At 43.9% G+C, this 23,608-nt stretch overlaps 1 protein-coding gene across 1 annotated transcript in view; it reads right to left on the bottom strand.

The window, feature by feature from the left end:
- Window positions 1-23,608, bottom strand: part of rsu1 (Ras suppressor protein 1) — a 50,278-nt gene that overhangs the window by 15,165 nt on the left and 11,505 nt on the right. Inside the window, exons 4-8 of the mRNA XM_033638196.2 lie at window positions 20,963-21,083; window positions 15,836-15,954; window positions 14,913-14,995; window positions 12,048-12,162; window positions 10,620-10,752 (exon numbers count right to left, since the gene is read on the bottom strand). Of these exons, the coding sequence (XP_033494087.1) occupies window positions 10,620-10,752; window positions 12,048-12,162; window positions 14,913-14,995; window positions 15,836-15,954; window positions 20,963-21,083 (571 nt within the window). The remainder of the gene's footprint in view (window positions 1-10,619; window positions 10,753-12,047; window positions 12,163-14,912; window positions 14,996-15,835; window positions 15,955-20,962; window positions 21,084-23,608) is intronic.

The following is a 23,608-nucleotide window of genomic DNA, read 5'->3' as shown; positions in this document are numbered from 1 at the left end:
TAGCTTTAAATCTCAAGTTATTACTTGACTTTATTCCCTACAGGCAGCACTGAGACTTTGAGTGAGTAAAATGGTGCCAAAACATTCCTGCAATGCAAAATATTTCCAGAAAGTTACAATATGTGACTGTAATATTTCACAATAAAGTACATTATTGTTAAAGGCTACAACTGTATTCAGAATTTTATTGTGAAAGTCGAGCAGGTAAATATAGTAATTTTACAGAAGTATGCGGCTAAATCACAGTAATAGAGTTTCAGTGTGAGATTACAGTGAAATACAGTAATATGCAGGTGTAACTGCTGTGAGATCACAGTACACAGCTGTCATTTCACAACAAATTACTGTAAAAATGACACAGTAACTTACTGTGAAAGTGATGCAACAAGTAGCCAGTAATTTACTGTAAATGTACAATGAAATATTTTACAGTGTGAGTAGGAGGGCAGAATATGGAAGGACAGAATTAAATTTCACAAAGATAGCTGCTAAAGCAGAGTTAGCATGACCGACTACCGACTTTATGACCTGGATGTGACCGGTTTATTTGAAACACAGCTGGAGCCATTAAAGAAAGCTTCTCCACCCATAGATATCATATACAGTAGATACCTTGTTGACAGCTTCGGCCCGTTTCAGCGATGCGTCAACGTCGCCACCATCTTGGGGAGGTCACTGCCGGCTGGCTAGTACTGTTGTGTATGGAGATAAGTCTTCAGCAAACTTGGTGTGCTCACTCAAAAGTCTCAAAGTGTAATTGGGTGCCGGTCCGAAAAAATTACAGCAAAGCAGAAAAACCCGACAGCACTCACTAATAAGTATAATACTTTTTAATATGGTGGATTGAACAGCAGCAGTCGAACGGACGTGTTTCAGCTCGTAGCCGTCCTCAGCGTCAGGAAATGACCACTTTAGAATGAAAATACACACAGTACTTACTGACCCTCATGCCCACAAGAAGTCCAGTGTAGTTTTTAATCCACAAAACTCGTTCGGGGTATCAGAGGATAACAGCTAGCCAGAATAACAGCTACACTTGAAGTGCACGGAACCCACATTTTGAAAATGTAAGAAAACTCCGCTAATGCACTTCAAACACATCAGAACGGCTCATCCGTCGTAATCCAAGTGCCCTGAAGCTGCGTCATGCAACACTGACTTGAAAAGCCGTAATTACTCCACTTTTATAGCATCATTTCTCACCGTGGTCAGTTAGCCTGCCCTGCAGGAGTGCTGTGTTTACATGGCAACTCGCGCCAGACTCGAGAACTAGCACCACCACTAGCCATCAGCTAGTCTCATGCGAGTTGCCATGGAAACACAGCACTCCTAGCTGTTATCCTCCGATACCCCGAACGAGTTTTGTGGATTAAAAACTACACTGGACTTCTTGTGGGCATGAGGGTCAGTAAGTACTGTGTGTATTTTCATTCTAAAGTGGTCATTTCCTGACGCTGAGGACGGCTATGAGCTGAAACACGTCCGTTCGACTGCTGCTGTTCAATCCACCATATTAAAAAGTATTATACTTATTAGTGAGTGCTGTCGGGTTTTTCTGCTTTGCTGTAATATTTTGAAGCGGCACCCAATTACACTTTGAGACTTTTGAGTGAGCACACCAAGTTTGCTGAAGACTTATCTCCATACACAACAGTACTAGCCAGCTGGCAGTGACCTCCCCAAGATGGCGGCGACGTTGACGCACAGTAGCCACAGCAATGAGTCATCTATGATTATATATATCGATGTCCCCACCTAACTATACCAATGCCCATGTTGCTCTGGCTACTACAGCCCCTTTCCCACTAACACCTGCAAACATCTGCCTTTTTTCATTTAACCAGAAAGGTTACAATCAGCATGCACTCCCAGGTCAAATGACTCCGCAGTAGTCACTTGTATTTATCAGGTTGGCTCCAAGTGACAGTGATGGGAACACAACACCCAGGTGAGCGTGCTAATTTTAGCCCCTTTACAAGTGATTCACCAGAATATACCACGTCCATATCCGCCAGAGCAGCGCTCAAACATTGTTCCAAATTAATCTGCACCAAGTTCAAAAAAGAGACTGAATAAGTGAGAAGTAACCACCGCAACAGATTCACTGGCCTCCATGCTGCTTTCTGCTGTTTACTAACCTGTCGGCCTGTCCGTGATTTCAAACATGACACACCAGGAAAAAACAAAATACACACACGCAAAGGTACTCATGAACACATCATTAATGAGGAAATAATAATTACACTCTAACATGTGAACATAGCAGAGAGCAGAGCAGAGCTGTTTGAAAACAACAATGTGCACTGACGGACTGGGACATTAACTCTGTCTGTCACGTTCAAATTCCTGGACACAGAGAAACAGATCTGTGTGGGTACATGAGACCCTAAAAAATGGGGAGTACCACCAGTTGGTCCAGGAGCTTCTCCTCCATCATGGACGTTTACAGTACTGCACTTATCTGCTGTTTTCAATTGAGATGGTGCTAACTGTGCTTTGTGAAGTCGTATAGCTCTGGGTATCCAGCAACCACTACCACCAGTTGGTCCAGGAGCTTCTCCTCCATCATGGACATTTTAAGGCATATTTTAGGATGACTTGATGACTCTATCGTCGAGCCTAGCATAACAAACATAATTTAAGTTGTACAGTTCTGGGTATCCAGCAACCGCTACCACCAGTTTCTCCTCCATTGTTTGACAGCTGTGACCTTGTTGCCGTGACCACCACAGAAGGCCCACTTCTCAAATTATCTGATTGGACAATGGGAAAAAACAGAGATGACATGCAGCGCTCTTCTGCTCTGAGTTGAAGTTTTTTCAACACGAGGAGTTCAGAGTGCTCCGGCAAAAACACCAGGCGCCTAGAGTGCAGGAACACAAAGCGCGTAGCTACGCAAAAACAGCGAGCAAAAAGCTTCATTCTGATTAAAAACAAATACAAAAAGCCACCTCCAGCTGCTGAAACACTTCCTGTGTGATCGGGGGCTTATGGTCTTTATATGGTCGACCAGCTGCTACACGTGGAGCAGGAAGAGCTGACACAGCAGAAGAAAACACCTTCAAACTGTTACACATGTACAGCATGCACAGAGGGCCTGGTGGTATCCATTTATTTCGTTTTCTATATCTGTTTGTTGCATTAAAGAGAGAGCTCAGATTTAAGTTGGTGAAATTTATGTGGGCAGGAACTTGAGCTCAACAAGTATTAAATGAAGTCAATTCAAGAACACAGTATTCATGAATCAGAAGGATGAAAAGTCAACATTTTTTATTTTTAAAATGCGAGATGAGAGAGAGAGAGAGAGAGAGCTATGGAAGGAGAGAGGGAGGCAGGCAGAAATGAATAAAAGATCATGTATTGTGAGGAAAGAGAGGGTTTCTCTCTACAGTATGTTAATGCGTCATGAGCTACATAGTCTGGCAGCTCTCCCTGTCAGGAGAACAGGATCGCTGATGAAACATGTATGACAGCCAACATATTCCTACTCTCTTTCTCTCTCCCTCGTGCACACACAGAACGCTGAAGGAGGATGCCAGTGTTTTAGTATTTAGATAAATATATGTTTAAGTCGCTCTCCTCTTCAAAACAGATCTGGTTTCTCTCTCCGCCTGGCCTTAGCTCCTACTGTCCTGGGTTTTTATCTGAAGGTTTCACCAGATCCAACAGATTTTAACCTGTGACTAGTGATGGCCAAATGAAGCCTCGTGAAGCATTGTCTTTATTTTCTGAGCCCACTAGATGGCGCTCATGGTTTAAAGAGAGAGGCTCAAAGAATGGCAATTCAGTGTGCTTTCAACCTTTTGTTGAACATAAAGCACCATCTAGTGGGCTCAGAAAATAAAGACAATGCTTCATGAGGCTTCATTTGGCCATCACTACTGTGAAGCACAACATAGAGGCTCACATTATTAAATAACCCAAAGGTCTGTGGGCACTTTATGCTGCAGTATGTCTCTGTGTGTGTTTGCTAGCTGCTAGGTTGCTCAGCTAGCAGCTGCAACTCCACCGCTAATTCCTTCCATGCTTCATCCGTCAAGCGATCATGGTCAGAGCTGGAGGACACAACGTACAGGCACAACTCCACAAGGGTTTCCTCTTTGCTGGAATCCCACACATTTCTTCTTGTACATTCTGCCTCCATGACGAGCTGCTATCCGTCTGACTGGGTTTTACACATGACCTTAACCATAAATCGTACATGTCTACAGATGATTTACTAAATAACTTCAACAACACATGTAAAGCTCTACTTGGTTCCACAGCACCTGCAAAAATCAGGAAAGTCAAACTAACTTGCAGCGAGCCTCGGCTGAATAACAACACCAGGGAAATAAAGAGAAAATGCAGACAAGCAGAACGGAAATCTGAAATTCTGAAAGAACTAATGTCCACTTATCCAGAAGCAGTAAAAGAAGCCAGGTCCTCCTCTTCCTCCAGCACCGAGCTGTCACAACCCCAAAGGACACAACTGCCAAACCAAAGCCTTCATCACGTCCTTCAGATGTTACGCCTGCCAGACTTTTTAACAGTGTTGGTCCCATTATTTTATCCATTGTAAATAGCTCTCTGTCCTCTGGCTGTGTTCCCGTCTGCCCTAAGCCTGATTAATGGAAGAGCACTCAACACTTTTGATGAGTATCACTTGACAGAAGTGACATATTTCCAACAGTGAAAAGTGTCTCTTTCCTTTTTTTTCCTGTTCTGTCGTGCACCTGGAGAATTGTGTTACGGTTCACACCGTCATATTGTGTCGCACAATGTCTTTGGGTAGTCATGGCGACCCTCCTGGAGCTATGTGTGTTCCAGCATGAGCAACGTACTGTAAGACCAGATCCAGTTGATCAGATCATCAAAACAGATGGCAGACATCCGAAAATACCAAAAGTGCATCTTCTCGTCCTTGTCACACATTCATTAGACCAAAACACATTCACTCTGTAGCTCCTAGGTTTGCTTTAACAGACTCACTGACCACCTCCTTCTCTTCCTCCCAGTGAAGACGGCTTCTAGATACAGCACTCACAATCATGACAATGTCTCTTTATGACCCTAACAGTGATGTTGGGGCTCCGGGGTCATCACTGCACCGAGGCGGAGTGATGAACAATAAGGAGCAGCCTGGCCTCGGTGCAGTGATGTGCTTAGCTCCACTTGTGGTTATTTTCAGTTAGTTCTCCCTGCTGTGACTATCGCACACTTCAGCCTGTCACAGACACTGTATGAACAGACTGAGAGGGTGAGAAAGATGTATGAGTGCATGTGAAGAAGTGCAACACTGAAAGAGAAGGCACACACACACACACACACACTGCTAGCAGCAGCCTGTCTTCAGACAGGTGTTGAACAATTTCCCAAAGAGATCGTCTTTGTCTTCACAGCTTCATTTACACCTGACTAAATGTCCTTCATCTCCCAACTCTGTGAACGCACACACACACACACACACACACACACACTCTAATTTGGTGCGATGTATCTTGAATGTGAAAGTAGTAAAAATACTGTGCTCTACTATTTTTCTGGGGAGAGGAAAGATATTTTGTCACGACTCGTCCGCGGGGAGGACAGAGGTCAGGGTCGGCTGTTCACTGGAAGATCTCCGAACAGTAAAATGTGAAGTGGGATATTAGCGGAGAGGGTGCACACTCTACTGCATGATACCCAGAGTCATCCTCTAAACTCTGCTCTGAACTGCAGCACTCAAACATCTCCTGTACTGGAGCTGTGTGTCTTTGTGAACGGGACGTACAGTTACTAAATGTATATGGACATCTTATGATCACATGTACGGGCTTTTCTCTGGATATGTGGAGACACAGGTGGCAGAGGCTGGAGAATCTGTGGGGAAAACACAGTTTGTGCACACACCTTTAGGGTGCCGTGCGTTACAGTTAAAAAACATTCCAGTCCACATTTCACTCTCCCGGCTCTGTTTTATTATTTTGTCTCCGTAGACCTGTCGCGATAAGCGGTGAGTCGGTTAATTGCACGGTAAATTTAAAGGGAGACGGTAACTTTTCTGGCCGCGATAAATTGCCATATTCATGCATGTTTGTTTCCTCGTCTCTCTCCACCAAAGAGACTGGACGACAAGAGCGTTCACTGCCGTGCATCGTCTGGCAGCCAGGTGAGTTGGTTCATTAGCGTAATGAACGGAGGGAAAGCTCTTGTCATCGAGTGTCTTTGTCTCTGTGGGGGAGGCGGGGCTATGGGCTACACACACACACACACACACACACACACACGCACACACAGAGTGCAATTGAAAAAAAAAGACGAAGCGAAAAAAAAACAAGAGTTGAGCGTAAGAGAAAGGCAGGGAACTTGTTCCTAAACCAAATGGCAAGGCATTTATTTATTTATATTTAGTTATTTATTGTTTTTGGTTGTTTTTTTTTCCAAGTGCAATTTTTGATAAGAGACTGACAGTCTATTTTTTTGTATTTATAAGGTCTTTATTTCAATATTTTTACGTGTTATTTCGGATATTTAAATTTTCTTTTTTGCATTCGTAAATATTCTTGTTAACTAAATGTTTATTTCTCTTTAAACGGGTGAACTTGCATCATTATGCCTTTATTATTATTATAGAAGCTTAAAAAATGGTCTAAAAACAGCAAAATTACAACAATAATAAAAATGGTCTTACAAGCACAATATTACGCAATATTATTGCTTATCGCAATAATTTGTGACGCAATTAATCGTCCTGCAAAATCTGTTATCATGTCTCCGTGCCAGCGATAGCTAATGGCATTACTGAGCTCTCTGTACGTACGTCAGTTCATCGGTCCGTCACATTCACGTGATCACAATATCTTAAGAAAGCACAGACGGGAAAAAAATCCCTCAAGACATTTTTGAGACATCATGTTCACAATATGAGACAGACAAGGTCACAGTGACCTTGACCTTTGACCTATGAACACCTGCCTGTCGGTGGTGTAACGAGCCAGTCAGTGTCTCAGTATTCACTTAATGTTTGAGTCGTTTTAACAAAGGCACGGCATGCAACAAAGGTCCCCAGCTGGAATCAAATGTGGATGGTGTGGACAAAGGTTTAGTGTGTGTGTGTGTGTGTGTGTGTGTGGTGTTTGTTTGCAAGTGCATTGATGAGTGTTCTAGATAATTAATGCACGTGTTCTCAGACGCTGACAGTGATTGATCACAAAGACAGAGCAGCAGTCAGTAGCTGAGCTCTCCATCATCCGGCCTGGCAGACACAGGTGACTGCTACTTCTGATCTGCTTGTCACTAAATATAATGCATCGCCTGTTGTTGCAGGATGTTAGCTGGAAGTAGAGTTACATCCCAGTAGGTTCTGTGCTGCCTTCCACCTCTGTGTGTTGTGCTGAGCATGTGGTTTACACACTCTGCTTCGACTGTAGTTGCACAGTTTGTAGATTGTGTTTGTTTCATGTCTCTCACGTCTGTTGAAACTGTTTTAATCCAACAATGCAGAGACTGATCTGCACTGTTGTTCTGTGTCTGTGCTGGAAGCGACCTCCTCTCCAGAGCAGCAAACAGCTCTGTGCTCCCGTTTCTGTGAGGATTAAAACCGGCATCGTTCGCTCTCACCTGGTCGACGCCTGCGTTGCGCAAAAACTTGAGCCTTTCTCAACTTTCGCCTGTTGTGCTGCTGGGCACCTTTTAAACAGGGTTCCTGTCATGATCCTGGGCTTTGGCTTCATATCTTGTTACCTTGTGTTCCTTGTTTCATGTTGTTAAGCTCATTTTAATCTGCTTCCTGTTTTATTTTGTAGGTTCTCTCCTCATGTGTCGTGTCTGGTCTTTACTTCCTGTCTTTGTGTGTTTTCCCGCCTGTTTTGTGTCACACCTGTCTCGTTAAGTCTTCCCTTCACACCTGTTCTGCATTAGTCTCGTCTGCTCCACAATCCCTGTTTCACTCCTGTTGCTCATGTCCTCCTCCTCCAGCTGTGTCTCGTCCTGGTGATTAGTCTTCTGTGTATATATACACCTGTGTGTTTCCCTTTGTCAGTCTGTCTGTGTACGTTCTGTGTTCGTCATTCCTGCCATCATCCTGCATCCATCCCTTGTTTTCATGTTATTTCCTGGTTGTTTTTTTTAGTTTGGATCTTTGTTTCTGCTCCCTGCTGGATTTTAAGTCGCCTGCCTTTTTGGAATTCATTGAACAGCTATATTCAAGCTTTTGTTTAAAACTCATACCTGTCTGTTGAATCTGCATGCTGGTCCTCCTCTGAGCTGAAAACCTTCACAGTTCCTTAGCATGCTTTTACACACTCACGTTTCCAGACTTCTCAGATTTTTGTTGGACCACATCTGAGTATAAACAGCCAGCCCTCGGAGAATTTGCTTTACACATTGTGTCCATTCAGTCCACACTCCCACACAGAAAGTGTCACTGTCAAACATCTCTGCCCAAAGTAAACTAACCGCTGCTACAAGTACTCAGATGACCTATTGTTGTTAAAATAAGAATCAAAACTGTGTTGAAAAAGTTAAATAACTTAATTTTCACAGCAACTGTGCAGCTTTGTTTATTCACTGTGTCCATGGAAACGATGACTGCAGCCATCAGTTTATGGTTTTCTTACACAGACGAGAAGATCCATTCACTACATCCCCCTAAATCTTACATACTGTTCCTTTAAAGACCATCAAACTGGTGCACTAAAGGAGCCTGGTGAGCATTTTCCTCTTGTGCCACCAGCAGGAAACATTTTCTGCCATCAGGTCCCATCCATGCTCTCCACATGACAAACCCTTATTATTCTGAAAACACGATGAGCTCGAACAAAACCCACAGTGCAAATGCAATGAATGCATGCGTGTGCAGCGAGCATCTGTGATGGCAGCATTTTTAAATGTAAGTGCTGATCCACAGACACTGTCAGTGATTGGTTGCAACAAGGAAACTGTGTGTAGCACACGGCCACATGCTGTATACTTATATTGGCAGCTGTTCGTCTGAACTCGTATTGGTTCTGCAGCACTGTATGGAGAGACGAGCACACTCACTCCCACACATTGCTCATACAAGTATGCAAACGTAATATGGAACAGAGGATGGTTGAGATGGTCTTTTTGTCTCCCTCACACACAGTCACACAGTGCAGGGATCAGTTCCAGAGCATGCCTCGGAGCAGCAGTCTGAAGCATTCACACAGAGGATTTGCAGCATCTCCTTCTGCCTGGAACAAAGAATTAATAGCAGCCTTCTGCTTCACAGTGCAACCTCCAACCCTCTCTACTCCCCCACAGACAGGACTGCTTACACTCCGACTTCTGTGCTCAAACGCACACATTCGTATCAGAGATTATACATCACACATATTACAACTCAATTGACATGCAATTAGCTTCGTCACAGATCCTGCAGATCTCCACTGCCTTCTGATGTGTTTTAGGGTTAAAAACTGCATTTTCTTTCAAATCTGCAGATGTTTTGTTCCTTCTTCTCCTCAATATAAAAATAAACTGATCAACTCTACAGTCAGCCTTGCAGGAATAACACAAGGCCAAAATTATTTTTGTGTTCGCCACACCTTCAGAATGGCGGCTGGTGGAAAGCTTCAACTGTGAAAAGGCAACACAATGTGTTACGTTTGTGTTGACAAACACCAGCTCTGAGTGGAGTGAAGAGAAAACTGAGGTTGCTACCAATCATTCTGCCTGGCTGTTTATCTCTTTGTGTATTGTGCTAATGAAATTAGTTATTTTCACATACAAGTGTTAATCAACCCTTTGAAGGTTGGCTTGATTAAAAAAAATAAATAAATAAGATAAAAAAAATTCGTGCCATACAGTTGCACACCTCCGTGCAGCTGGTCAAGCTGTAGTTTAAATCCATGTCAGTGAAAACATGGATGCTTCACACACAGAAGATCTATACAATCAGCACAGGTTCAAGATTAGAGTCACCAATTCAGTATCTGACCAAATGTCTCCCCTTCTGTTCCTGAGATATGACGTTAAAACATGATGATGTCACAGTCACGCTGACCTTTGACCTTCTGACCTTCATTATTTTATCCTGTTAGACATTTGTGTCAAGTTTTGTCATAATTAGTGAATGAATTCTTGAGTTATGGCTAAAAACATATTTTGTGAGGTCACACTGACCTTTGACCACAAAAGTCTGATCAGTTTGTGGTTTAGTCAAAGTGGACGTTTGTGCCAGATATGAAGAAATTCCCTCAAGGTGTTCCTTAGATATCACTTGTCTGAGAATGAGATGGATGCAAGGTCACGGTGACCTTCACCTTTGACCACCAAATTCTAATCAGTTGGTCGTTTAGTCAAAGTGGACGTTGTGCCAGATTTGAGGAAACTCCCTCAAGGCCTTCCTGAGATATCACGTTCACAAGAACGAGATGGTCAAAAGGTCACAGTGACCTTGAGCCCTTTGACACCCAAATTCTAATCAGTTCATTAAATCCAAGCAAATGAAATAAAACCCCACAGCCGACTGGCGCTTTGGCGGGGTAAATGCTTACAATGGCATAGGCTACAGCGCACAACTATGATTCATGATCAAGGTCGAGTTCCTGCACAGAACAGGAGAGAGGCACAACATGACCATCACCATCGACTGTTTGCTGTCAGTGTGTATGTGTGTTAGTGTGAGCACTTACTACTTATAGGTCTCTGAGCGAACATATTCAAAGACATGGGAGACGCCCAGCTGGAACTGGTCTGCAATGGGAGTGACCCATGGATTATTCTCTGCTTTAAACACCTGCTTGGGACCAGTCAGATCCAGATTACCTGCGGACAGACAGACAATACAACTGATTTTACTCATCACCTGTTTAGATCTGTGAAGATCTCCACAGAGATCGCAGAGCAGTCAGGTTAGGAGCCATTGTTCAATGACAACTCCACAAAAGGTACAGAGGGAATGAAGGACAATCCTCTATCACCTTCCAGATTTATCCTGCTGCTACAGGGATTCAACTGCTGACCTTAAATTTGTCACTTGAAGCTGTGGTGGGCGGTCTTATTTTGACGTCATTGGACAAAAAACCCAACATTCACCTTTGAGCCTATTTTAACTGAAGTGGACTGACAGAAAAAAAAGACGTCTGCACTTCCTCTTGGCTCTGTTTTCAAGTTTTGGGAAATCTAGCCCGTGACGGGAAACTTTAGCCAATCACAGATCATTTCAGAGAGAGGGCATTCCTACTGGCTGTTCTACATATGCAGATATGCACGCTGGTCCCTTTAGATGGTAAAAGCCTGACTGAATGGTGGAGAATCCTGCAGAGAAAGTTGCTATTCCGGCATTGGCAACTGTCTACACTGCAAAGCAACTCAAAAAGGAAGACGGACTGATGAAAGAGAGTCTAAAAGACAGTCTGACAATAAATTAAATTAGGTCAGGACCACTTTAGTCAAAGAGAACTTTATTTCCATTTGCAATATTATATTTGGTGGAATGGCTCTGTTCTGGGGCCTCTCTGCCTTTCCTAGGGCCTATGCAGAAAGCCTGAGGCGGAGAGCACACCTCTCTGCCCTTCCACACGCATACAAGGAAAGTCTTAAGGCAGAGAAAGCAAACCTCCCTGCCCTTCCATGTGCCTACACGGAAAGCCTAAGGCAGGGAGAGCAGCAACAAAGATCCCTGGGAACAGAACAGAGCAGCATCAAACCAAACAGAAAAGGAGGAGCTGGAGTGGAGGCGGGTTGCAGGGGAAGCAGCAACAGTAGGCAGGCCAGAGCATATCAGCAATGTGTTTCAGAGATGGACAGAAAATGCTTCTGCAAATCGGCGTTAAGAGGCTCATGGCTGCAGCTTCAAGTTAACGTTTACGATGCTGACGTTAGCTTGAGCCTCAAATCACGTTGTGTCCTCCGCCTCACTCCCCACCGCAATAGTAGTGATGTGCCATATCATGACGTTCACGATAATACCGGTATGACTATTAAAATGATGTGAAAAAATAATATTATGATATTGGCAATATGGTTTCAAGTTTCAATTATATTAATAAAAATGTTTAGAATAAATAAATTGTGTGTGTGTGTGTGTGTGTGTGTGTGTGTGTGTGTGTGGTTAGTACCAAGTTCAGGAGGCAGCACAGTCAGCCTGTTGCCCTGGATGTGAAGCTCTTTGAGTTGAGCCAACTCGCCAATCTCCTTTGGCAACGAGATCAGATCATTGTCCCTCAGACTCAACTGGACAGGAGACAGACAACATAAGAAAAACAGGACCAAACTCATTTAACACGTATTCTGACACATACAAACAACAGCATCATGCATTTGTTTCAAGCTCAAAGACTTTCAGCACATTCACACTGGACCAACATGGTTAGGGATGGGTCACGATTTTCGATTTTCGAATAGTCGTTTTATTTTTGAAAAATCGATTTTTTAATGCGACTATTACTATTCGCCGACTTATCCCCCCCCCCCCTTTATTTGACATGCAATTCAGCTCCTAACCGCACAAGGGCAGTATAGGATTGCTACAGCGGTGTGAGATGCGCTACCAGCTAGTTTGATGCTCTTCTACAAACAGGAGAAACATGCAGAGACTACTACTCCTCGAGGAATGTCCACAGTCATTCGGGCTTTCATAGTCGAGCGCACTTTCGTGTTGTAGTTTCCTGTAAAAATGTCCGTGAAAAATCCCTGCGATGTGAAAAATACTTGCCGAGCACTCACCGGTGTGCGGTCGTAAAATCTGAGCTTTGCACGCACAGGGCTTGCGGACGTCCGCTTTGACCTCCATAGAATTGGCGATTATTCGAAAAATTGTCAAATAGTTGCCATGATTTTCGAATAGTGTTTTTGCTTGTGCTGCCCATCCCTAGTGAAGGTGTTTTTATGCAGCTGCTCCTTAAATGAATACATCCCCTGCAAAATGACCACCAGCTACTCACCGCATGTTTCCTAGAATTCATGAGGAAAACTCAGTGTGCCTGAGCATGTGTGTTCATATGGGCTACACTTGAGCAGAGTTCAGGTGCACTACTCGGCCGTACATGAGACTGTTTGTAGTGACATGGTTTTAACTGTAATGTTTAAGTGAAGAAGCACCTGTTTGTGAAGCACTAAGCATACGACTGGTGAATGAGCCTTGGATTATACTGTATATGTGAAATTCTTTATTAGGAATAACCCCATGAGATGTTTCCGTTTGACCAGATCAAATGCCCGACGCCTCCTCAGCAGGTCGGCACTGTAGTCAGGGTTGATGAAGATGCAGGTCCCATCATGGAGTCGCGGCTCCTTCTTCTCCTGAGCAAGTTTAAGGATTTTAACCTTGTCATGAAAGTGGAGGAGCTTGATCAGGAGAGGTCTCGGGCTGGAGACATCAATCTGATCGCAGGTTGCGGTATGATGTGCCCTCAATAACCGGCGGTGAGAAGAAGTTAGCGTGCCCCAGGACTTTAGGAATTAGACGGGCCATGAACCCCAGCATGTCAGCGCCTTCTGCAGATTCCGGGACATAGACAAAGCAGAGATTTGAGGACCTGCTCCGGTTCTCCAGATCATCTACCTTTTCCATTAGGTAAGCGTTGTCTTCTTCCAGTTGTTTGACCTGAGCAGAGAGATCAATCATATTGTCCTCATTTGCTCCAACGCGTTGTTCAATTTGTGTAACGTGCTCGCCCAGTGTGCTTAAGGAGCATTTAATACTATTCAAAGTGACAGTAATGGATTCAACTTTAGCATCAAAGTGGGTCATCAGCTCGGATTTGACCTGTTACAGCAGGATTTTCATTTTGGCTTCATCCATTGTTTGGTGAGTTGGTGTGGACCTTGACAGGAGAATGAGTGAATGAAGATCCTTCCCTTTGCAAGAAACAGTTGGGTAGTAGCCTACTGTAAAGCCACAACACTGAGGAATGAGACTATATGTAGCTAAGAGGCCATAAAATGCTACAACTTTGGATAAAAGTGAACAATCAGACATGAACTTAACACAGCTTACTCAATCTGCGGCCATCTTGTCTTGATGAGTTGTGACAGAGTTTATAAATGGATGTTTTGATGTAGTTTTGCTGCTGTTAAACGTGGTCCCCATTTCATTCCACTCACAAAGAAGGTTCACTATTTTGGAACTGGAATTACCGCCCCGCCCATGCGCGCCTCTGTCCATCCATGTCAGTGAAAACATGGATGCTTCACACACAGAAGATCTATACAATCAGCACAGGTTCAAGATTAGAGTCACCAATTCAGTATCTGACCAAATGTCTCCCCTTCTGTTCCTGAGATATGACGTTAAAACATGACGATGTCACAGTCAAGCTGACCTTTGACCTTTTGACCTTCATTATTTTATCCTGTTAGACATTTGTGTCGAGTTTTGTCATAATTACTGCATTAATTCTTGAGTTACCTTCGACCACAGTCCATGTGAACGTTTGTGCCAAAGTTGAGAAATATCCTCTCTCTGCTCTTAAGATATCGTGCCAAAATGAGATAGACAAGATAACAGTGACCTTGACATTTGACCACCAAAATCAAATCAGTTCATCGTTGAGTCCTTGAGACATCTGTGCCAAATTTAAAGAAATTTCCTCGAGGTGTTTTTGAGATATTGTGTTTACAAGGATGGGACGTACATACGTATGTAGGAAAGGACGACCTGGAAACATAATGCCCCCACGCCCGCAGCATCAAAACAGCTTTCTTCATGAGCTCATGGTAACAAGTGGTGAGTAACTCCTATACAAATGGTCATTTTTCAGGGGAAGTATTCCGTCAGGTCACATGCTTCCCTTACGTCAGGATTAATTCAATAAATCTGTCGCCATTGCACTTTGTGGTACCGACTGATTAACTGATGTCAGTACTGTACATATGAAAGCAGCAGGAACTTCATCTCGCTCTCCATGCTGTGGTAACTCATGTACGCACCGGATTTCAACCTGACTTGGCTCAGTGTGTCAGTTGTGTTGGCATTAACTTACTATCTGCAGCTTGGTCAGCTTCTCGATGTCAGCAGGCAGGGCCTCGAAGTCATTGTCACTCAGATAGAGCGCACGAAGAGTGGCTGCAAAACAAGCATCTCTGTTAGTCTGTGTGTGTGTGTGTGTGTGTGTGTGTGTGTGTGTGTGTGTGTGTGTGTGTGTGTGTGGGAAAGTCCTAACAGACTGGAATCTGATCAATAACACCAGTCAAGCCTGATTAATAATACTGCCTCACAAACTGGACAGAATCAATCTACACAGACCTTGTGCTTGTCAGGCAGGACTACAGACACAGCAAGACAGCTTTGTCAACGTGCGGTGACAAAAAGACCCCGCCCCCTCTGTGGGAAAAAGGGATCTCACAGCGACGAGCTGACGCCGTTGTCTCGTAGAACTGTTACAGCATGGAGCCTAAAAGCTGCTTCTGCTGTGGAGTCCTATTCATCTGTTAATGTGAAATCCATATTACACTGTACATGACTAATGCAGCCTGAGGCCCGGCTCCTCTTCCTCCTGCTCCCAGCACTGTGACCCCTTCACCTCTCTCACCACCTGAGTGAAAACACTCTATCCCGTCATTAGGAGCTGCTGGTGCTAATTTGGAGTGAACCACAACCTTAGTTGCTGCTGTAGCCCATCTGCGTCAAGGTTGGACAAGGTGTTGTTGCTTCAGAGATGCTCTTCTGCACACCTTGGTTGGAACCAGTGCTTATTTGACTTCCTGTTGCCTTTCTATCATCTTGAACCAGTCTGGCCATTCTCCTCTGACCTCTGGCATCAACAAGGCATTTTGGCTCACTGGATATTTTCTCTTTTTGGGACCATCCTCTGTAAACCCTAGAGATGGTTGTGCTGAAAATCCCAGTAAATACTCAGACCAGCCCAGACAGACAGACAGACAGAGAGTGTGTGTGCTGACTCACTGAGGTAGAAGAAGTTTCCAGGCAGGGAGTTCTGGTTCAGGTTGTTGTAGGTGAGGTCCAACACTTCCAGAGCTGGCAAGGAACCAAATCCTCTGGGCAGGCCACTCAGACGGTTCATACTGTGCTCATAAACACACACATGCAAAACAAACATTACACACACACAAATCCACCGCTGTCAAATAAACTTCATCTGAGCCTTGAACAGCTGTCAGTTACAATCAGGCAATGTGTTAGGACACAGTGACATTTTCAAATAAAGTGCCTCATATCAGAATGTTGCCTTTCAGTCAGCGGTACAAGATCAATTTAGACAAGTCCTTCTGGTTGAAATAAGATCTCAATTTACTAACAACGCATCAAACTTATTTCAGAATATCTTTCCTGCTGGATTAATACTGACGAAACAATGGTAGAACCCAACAGCAGAAAGACAACAGCACAATGTTTCAGGGCATTTTACGGAGACAGTGTAATGACTTACACATTAATGCAGTAACTTCATGATGCCTCGAACCTTAAGGACATATTTAAGATCTCCCTCCAGTTGAATATGTGTTTGGCTTATTGTTACATCATTTGGATGTTTGAGTTTCACAGTGCAGAAGATTGAGTTTGACACTAAAGGGCTGATTTCACATTCATCCGCCCAAGTTTCTCTGTGCTCAGTATCTCTTTTATAGTGCTGAGAAAACATCGACACATTTCTCCTTCAAACAGCTGATTTATTCAAGTTTCTCACCAAAAGCTACATTTTACAAGATTACAGTGAACACATCACGAGGACCTTATAATTCAACCTTCGTCCAGTATTCATTTTTACCAAAAAGAGCTTTCACGCTTCACAATGTCAATCACTGCTGCCTCTGTGAGCTGCTTAGAGATAATGATAACTAGCTGCTAACTGCTAACAGCTAACTGCTAACAGCTAACTTAACAAGCTCTCCTCCTGCTGATGTCATGTTCTGTCTCTCCCAATCCTCTCAGTTGTGTCGTGGTAGTTGTTTTGACGTGTTTTGGGTTTCGCATGACGCTAGATAACTCTGCCCATCTCCCCCAGAGAGCAGGTTAAGTGTAACGAGGTGGGGAGGAACCCCGACAAAAAGGCCTCTCTGTTACTTAGTAGGCTTTGTTATGTAGTTATGTTATTGTGGCTTTATGTCATATTTTAAAATAATAGTATTAGAAAAAAAAATAATAAAAGATAAACATTTTGATGTTTTCTCTTCCCCCATGGTTCACGGCGCCCTTAGCATTCGCCTGCACTGCCTACGCCACCGGCGGCACTGGTTAGAACACCTCATCAATACATATGCGTACCTCCTTTTGTGTGCTGCAAACGGGAGAACAAATTCTTTTTTGACCGCAGTGAACATTTTGTTTTTGAAAAGCTAAATGCCAAAAAATACGGTTTGAAGCAAAATATTTTCTGAGATAAAAACATATTGTGACTTTTGGAACTTTTTTTTTAATACATTTTTACTTCTGGACTTTAAACGCTCTCACAAAAAATCACACAGCCGACACATCCTCACTGTGACCTTGTCACATGTCCACGTTTGGTCATGGACTTTCCACGTCCACGTATGACGTCCAAGGTACCCTGGGTGTGTTGGTTGCTGACGTTCTGGGACACCGTGTCAACTTCAGCCTGTTACATGCATTGTCTGTTTTCAAATACACTTCTGTTTTCACAGGAAATGTACAGTTTGCATACAGTCTCTTTCAAAATAAATGTTGGTACAACACTGTGAATTGATGATTTTTTTTCTTTCAACAACAAACACACGTGGTTACGTTTAGAAAATTTAGACCAGGGTTTGGCTTTACAAACATACAGGAAGTGAACACCTGCCTCCCGGGTGAAAGTCGATGGTTGTGGGTAGTGATGGCCAAATGAAGCCTCATGAAGCATTTTCTTTCATTTCTGAGCCCACTAGATGGCGCTCATGGTTTAAGGAGAGAGGCTCGAAGAATGGCAATTCAGTGTGCTTTCAACCTTTTGTTGAACAAAGAGCGCCATCTCTAGGCTTCATTTGGCCATCACTAGCTGTTGGACCCCTACCACCCACTCTACTCGGACTTGTTCATTGTTGTCCCACCATGTTTTCCCCTGACGCCGACAGGTGCCATTAAATAACAGCGACCATCCGTGTATCATGCTGATGCCAAAGGACGGATTTTTTCATCAATGGCTGACGCCAGAGGTCACTGACCGAGCGCCGGTTTTCGACGACTTCGGAGTGAGACCGGGTTGACGCAGCCACCACTGGAATCTAATTCTACAAATAGTACAACATTAATATTATATATTATTAAGTGTCGCCTAAACTTTAGCTGCAACTGTGCAGAATCACTTGGTGACACAGAATGAATAGACATGAGAAAAACCAAGAACCAGATAAGCTGTGCAGCACTGAAATGCTGATTTATTTTGAATATAACATTGTAAATATCAGCATTGTAAATAAAGCTATTCAGTACTGCCCCAGCTGTTCTATAGGGCAATTTAGCTGAGTGGTATTTTTTGTTATAATCTACAATAATCAGTTACAGAAATCCTCTAAAATGTACGACCACATTTCTAAATCTTGATCTTGTCTTTTAAAACTTGTGATCAGGTTGGTGTCCTCAGTGGTCCAGGTTTATGCTGTTTATTTGCTGCTTGTCCTTGTGGACTAACCATCACCCACAGCCAGATAAGTAGGAAGCAGCTCAAAGGCCTGGACAGACAGATTAGCACACAGGAAGGATGACGATGTAAGAGACACCAGCTGAGTTTATGTACATATATGCCTGTGTGTCTGTGAGCGCGAGCATCTGACAGGTCACAGGGACGACTATTTCTATTTCAATTCTATTATGTGTGTTTGACAAATGAGATTAAGCACTGGTAAATATATACACACACACACACACACACACACACACACACACACACACACAGTGAAAAATAAACAGACGATGAAAAGTGAATACACAGCCTGAATAGCAGTATGAGGCTTACACTATCCAGATGATGTTTGTCTGTGGATCAATACACACCAAGGCTCCCCTCCTAATCCTCCTGTCACTGACACCCCGCCTGTGTAAGCCTGCACTCATAACGAAACACACACACAAAGCATTCCCAGCCAACAGGTGAGAAACTGAACCTCCCTCACCAGTTTGTTACTGGTGATATGCATCCCTGCAAAGGGGAGCGAAGTGAGTTTAAACTACGGTCTAAATCTAATTTAACCTGCAGTTAGACCAGCGTTTAACAAAGCTTCAAATGGCCCAATCATTTAGTCGCTGTCTTATCAAACACTCTCACTGTTTGTTTGTTTTTTTATGCAAAAAAAAAACATGTATTGTCTATCTACCTGTGTATTTCAGTTTTTTACGTTGGAAAATGACCAGAATAAACTTAACTGTGTAATTGGTAACGTGAGTGATATACAACACACTTAAAGGCAGTTTTCTTCAGCTTATAGCCATAAACACATTGTCTCACTGCATGCTGGGAAACTCCACCCATTGAGCTCCAACACACAATATGTTCCGTGCACAATGATAGTGTTGTTTATTGGCCTTGAACTAATGAGGTGAAATCAGACACTTTAGTCAAATTAACTCAAAACTCAACTGTTGACTTAACATAAAAAATGATGTCAAGCTCACAAGGGAGGAGTCTGTGTCAAGTGAACATTAAATTTTCATGTCATATTGACAATCCAACACGTTTGTGTAGACATTGCATAAAAATTTTGTGTCATGGACAGATTGGGTATTTAAAAATCCCGGCAGTATAATTTTCAGTACCATGCTGGTCCCTCCTCCATAAAGCCCAGTGTGTAAAGTGGTCCTATGGACAGATACACCTCCTTCAGGGTTGTCTTTGGTCTCTTTGTCGTCTCTCTGATTGACGCCCTTCTCCCGTGGCCCGTGAGTTCTGTTGGACGGCCCTCTCTTGGCAGGTTTGTTGTGCTCCCACAGTTTTCCCATTCCATAATTATCAGTTTAATGGTGCTCAGTTGGATGTTCAGGGTTTCAAATATTTTTTAGAACTCAGCTAGTGATGGCCAAATGAAGCCTCATGAAGCATTTTCTTAATCTGAGCCCACTAGATGGCACTTTTTGTTCAACAAAATGTTGACACAGCCACCACTGGAATGCTTCATGAGGCTTCATTTGGCCATCACTAAACTCAGCTCTGATCTGTAATTTCCAGAACTTTGTCCCTGACATGTTTGGAGAGCTCCTTCGTCTTTATGGTGCGGAAAAAAGAACAGGGTTTGACTTTACAATCTAACAGGAAATGAACAGCCTCCTGGGGGAAAGTAGGTAGTTGTTGGACCCATCCACCTCCCCTTCTTCCCACCCTACCCGAACGCCCGCCCCCTTAATTTACATTGTTGTCTGGCTGTTTTTCAGTTGACGCTGCTGGACGCTGTTAAACGATAACAGCAACTGACCACGTATCATACTGATGTGAAAGGATGGCTTTTGTCTGAGTCTGACACCAAAGTCACTGCCCAAGCGCTGGAATTGAGCGACTTCTGAGTGAGACCGCATTGGCGTTGCAGAATCTGGGTCCTTTCAGATCAGGTGGAAATATACTGAGATCATGTGACACTTCCATCACACACAGGTGAACTTTATCTAACTAATAATGTGACTTCTGAATGTAACTGGTAGCACCAGGTCTTCTTCACGGGCTTCATAGCAAAGGGGGTGAATATGCACACAACTTTTCTATGTACTTTTTTATTCATTTATTTATTTAATCAATTTTGACTTTTCTGTGAAGATCCATGACAAAACAAATCCAAATAAAAATCCATTTAATTTACAGGTAATAGAACAAAAACAGGAACAACACCGAGGAGGGGAAGAACGCTTTTGCAGGGCACTGTTTCAAAGTTTCAATATATCTGCTGCATAATAAAATGCGTGTGGTTTGTAGAAACGCACAATGCCAACACTGATTCCTGATTGGGTTGGTGTGTGTTTATGAAGAAAACAGGAGGATGATCAGACAGGCCTGGCCTCAGGGCAGCAGGAAATAAACAAGAGGCAACTTACCTCTGTGCTGTACTGTTTCTGTGCGTGTGCGTGTGAGTAAGCAAATTGAGAGTGACATACCCGAGGTTGAGGTGTTTCAGCTTCTGGAGGCTGCTGATCTGAGTAGGCAGCTCTTCAATCTGGTTGTTGAACATGTTGAGAACCTCCAGGTTCTTCAGCTCAGAGATGTTAGCAGGCACCGCTGGAGACACACACAGACGAGACAAATGACAAGCGTATCACACACACAGGCACAAAAGCGTGTCTTCAAGATGTTCGTAGCTTTTACAGAGTGTGGTTCGCACTCATCAACAGCCCCTACTCCTGACAAGCCAGCTCCTCATCATTAGCTGCGGGGCTCTGACGCACCTCCACGGGCTGCTTCTACATGTTGACATTTGAACAGCACATATTACAGTTTCTCTCTTTGCCTCCATCTGCAGTTTTATTCCCCCATGGTCTGCAGCCACAGAAGCGGACACAGATCAATTGGCTGATAACAAAGAGCGGGAAGTTTATCGGATTATCGGGCTGATCAATGGAAGGAGAGAGAGATGGAAGCAGTGAGAGGAAGAGGAGAAGAGTAAACCACCCAGGCCCTGACCTGAATGCTGCCAGGAGAATGAGTGTTGGAGAGGTGAGGACTGAGCATACTGATACTTTATCTGCTGGACGTGTGTGTGTGTGTGTGTGTGTGTGTGTGTGTGTTAAACGGGCGAATTGTATAAAAACTCACCCCCTCATCACTTTGAGGATTTCCATTTTGAAGGCTCAAGTTCGGCACTTCAGTTGTTGCCATCCTGAATATCTGGAGACAGTAGTGACCAAATTTGGACACGAGGGTGGAGCCGTCTTACACGGCCTCTTTAAGGCGGGAATTTCATGACGTTATTCTGCTTCGCCGTTCAGTATAAAAGGTACAATCACAGAATGTGGGGACAGAGTGGTCTCGCCTTTAAGGCTGCGTCAGAGGAAGTAGCAGCACCAGAACGACTTCAGAATCATCAAGTGTGTTCTGTAGTGGAATTAACATCATATTATACACGCATACGCTTATCCTGACGGCCCACCAGCAGATGGAGACATGAAATATAATACTTTTCAGTGTCTGTAATATTCATTCATTATACAAAATCAGAAAAAGCATGTTGGCCGAATCTGTTCATTTTAAAGCCAGTATTGCTGATAGCGATGACGTGCCGGTATTATCGTGCATCCCTAGTAAAAAGGGATTTCGACTGTGGTGGCGCCTCGCAGACAGCCTGTCTGCCAAAGCGGGCTGCCTTTAATTATGCATAACTTTAAAGGAGCAGTAAGCGAAATTCATCATTTCTAGATTGAAGGAATTAAAAATGCTATGTGAAGAACTAGAGGTGTAATTTCATCTGGAGTATAGCATGACCTCACACACCCTCTCTCTGTGTTGATCTCCAGCCCAGTGTTTACAAGCTGGTCCGCCCCCCCCCCCACCCTCGGAGCCCTTGGCCCTCCCTCCCTATAATTGTAAAATGTAGCCCAGCGGGCAGCCTGGCAGTTGTGTTTAGCTATTCCCCTGCCTACTTCAATGATGATGGTCCCTGTAATAAATGTAATATATTTGCTGAGATGGAGGTGAGGCTCAGTGACTAGAAGAGCTGGTAGAAGTGCTCCATAGCTGTAAGTTACTCCAGTAGCCGTAGTAGCTCTAGTGCTAACTCCAGGAGCTAACGCTAACGTACCTAACGCACTAGTCGGCTGCCACACTAACATCCCTACTCTTCTCCGTGAGAAGAGGATGTTAGCGTGGCAGCCGACTAGTGCTAACGCTAACAGGAAAGCAGGGAAATAGCTAAACACAGCAGAGACCGAGAGTGAGTGAAAGACATCGCTAACTGCTAAACTAAGTTGGCTGTTCAGGTTTTATTTCCTCGCCCCTGTAGCGAGTGAATCTGCCTGTAGTGGAACCGGGGCTAACCGGTGCTTCCTCCTCAGGCTCCACTTCACTCAACTGCCCCACAGACAGTTAGCCTCCGCTAGTCTCTGAGCTAGCCCCGGCTCTCCGTTTGGATCCAACCGGAGCACCGAGCCCTGGTTTGTTATTCAGGTTAAAGTGGGAAGAAGCAGCGGGTTTATCGGGCAGCTGAGTGAAGTGGAGCCTGAGGAGGAAACACCGGGACCGTCTGGATGTAATAGTCCGTGGAGGTGCTGCGGTGCTCGGCTGCACAGATGAGGTGAGTGGGGGGAGGGGGGGTGGAGAGCAGAGGTAGAGGGAGGTGTGGCTCATGACACTTTGCTCTACAGGCAGTGCACAACAGCAAACCTAGCGGTGAAATGATTTTGCTTTTTGCCCCTTTAAGCCTTTATAAAATATTAATGGGCGAGTTATATAAATATTCACCCCTGTACAGTTGTCATGAACGTTGAAATTCGCCAGAGACCAAATCTGTTGTTTGTACCAGGCTGTAAACATGTTTATTTCAGCTGTAAACGTGTTTATTTCAGCTGTAAAGTTGGATGTTTCAACATGGAGATTGACTCACTCTTGGAGATAGCCTCAAGTGGCCACTAGCAGAACTGCAGTTTTTGTCACTTAATCACTGGCTTCATTTTTCAGCCCCTTGCCAGTTGAGTGGATCAGGGCCACAGCAGCCCTGCAGCGTGGGTCACAGTGCGGGTGCTTACAGTACTACAGCCAACAGATAGATGGTCGGTGCTGTGTCTCAGAATCAGTAAAGACTCTGTCTGGTT

The sequence above is a fragment of the Epinephelus lanceolatus genome, chromosome 20, assembly GCF_041903045.1.
Source record: "Epinephelus lanceolatus isolate andai-2023 chromosome 20, ASM4190304v1, whole genome shotgun sequence".
In the NCBI taxonomy this organism is placed as follows: Eukaryota; Metazoa; Chordata; class Actinopteri; order Perciformes; family Serranidae; genus Epinephelus; species Epinephelus lanceolatus.
Note: the sequence above shows the minus strand (reverse complement) of the source record. Positions and strands in the feature narration are given on the sequence as shown.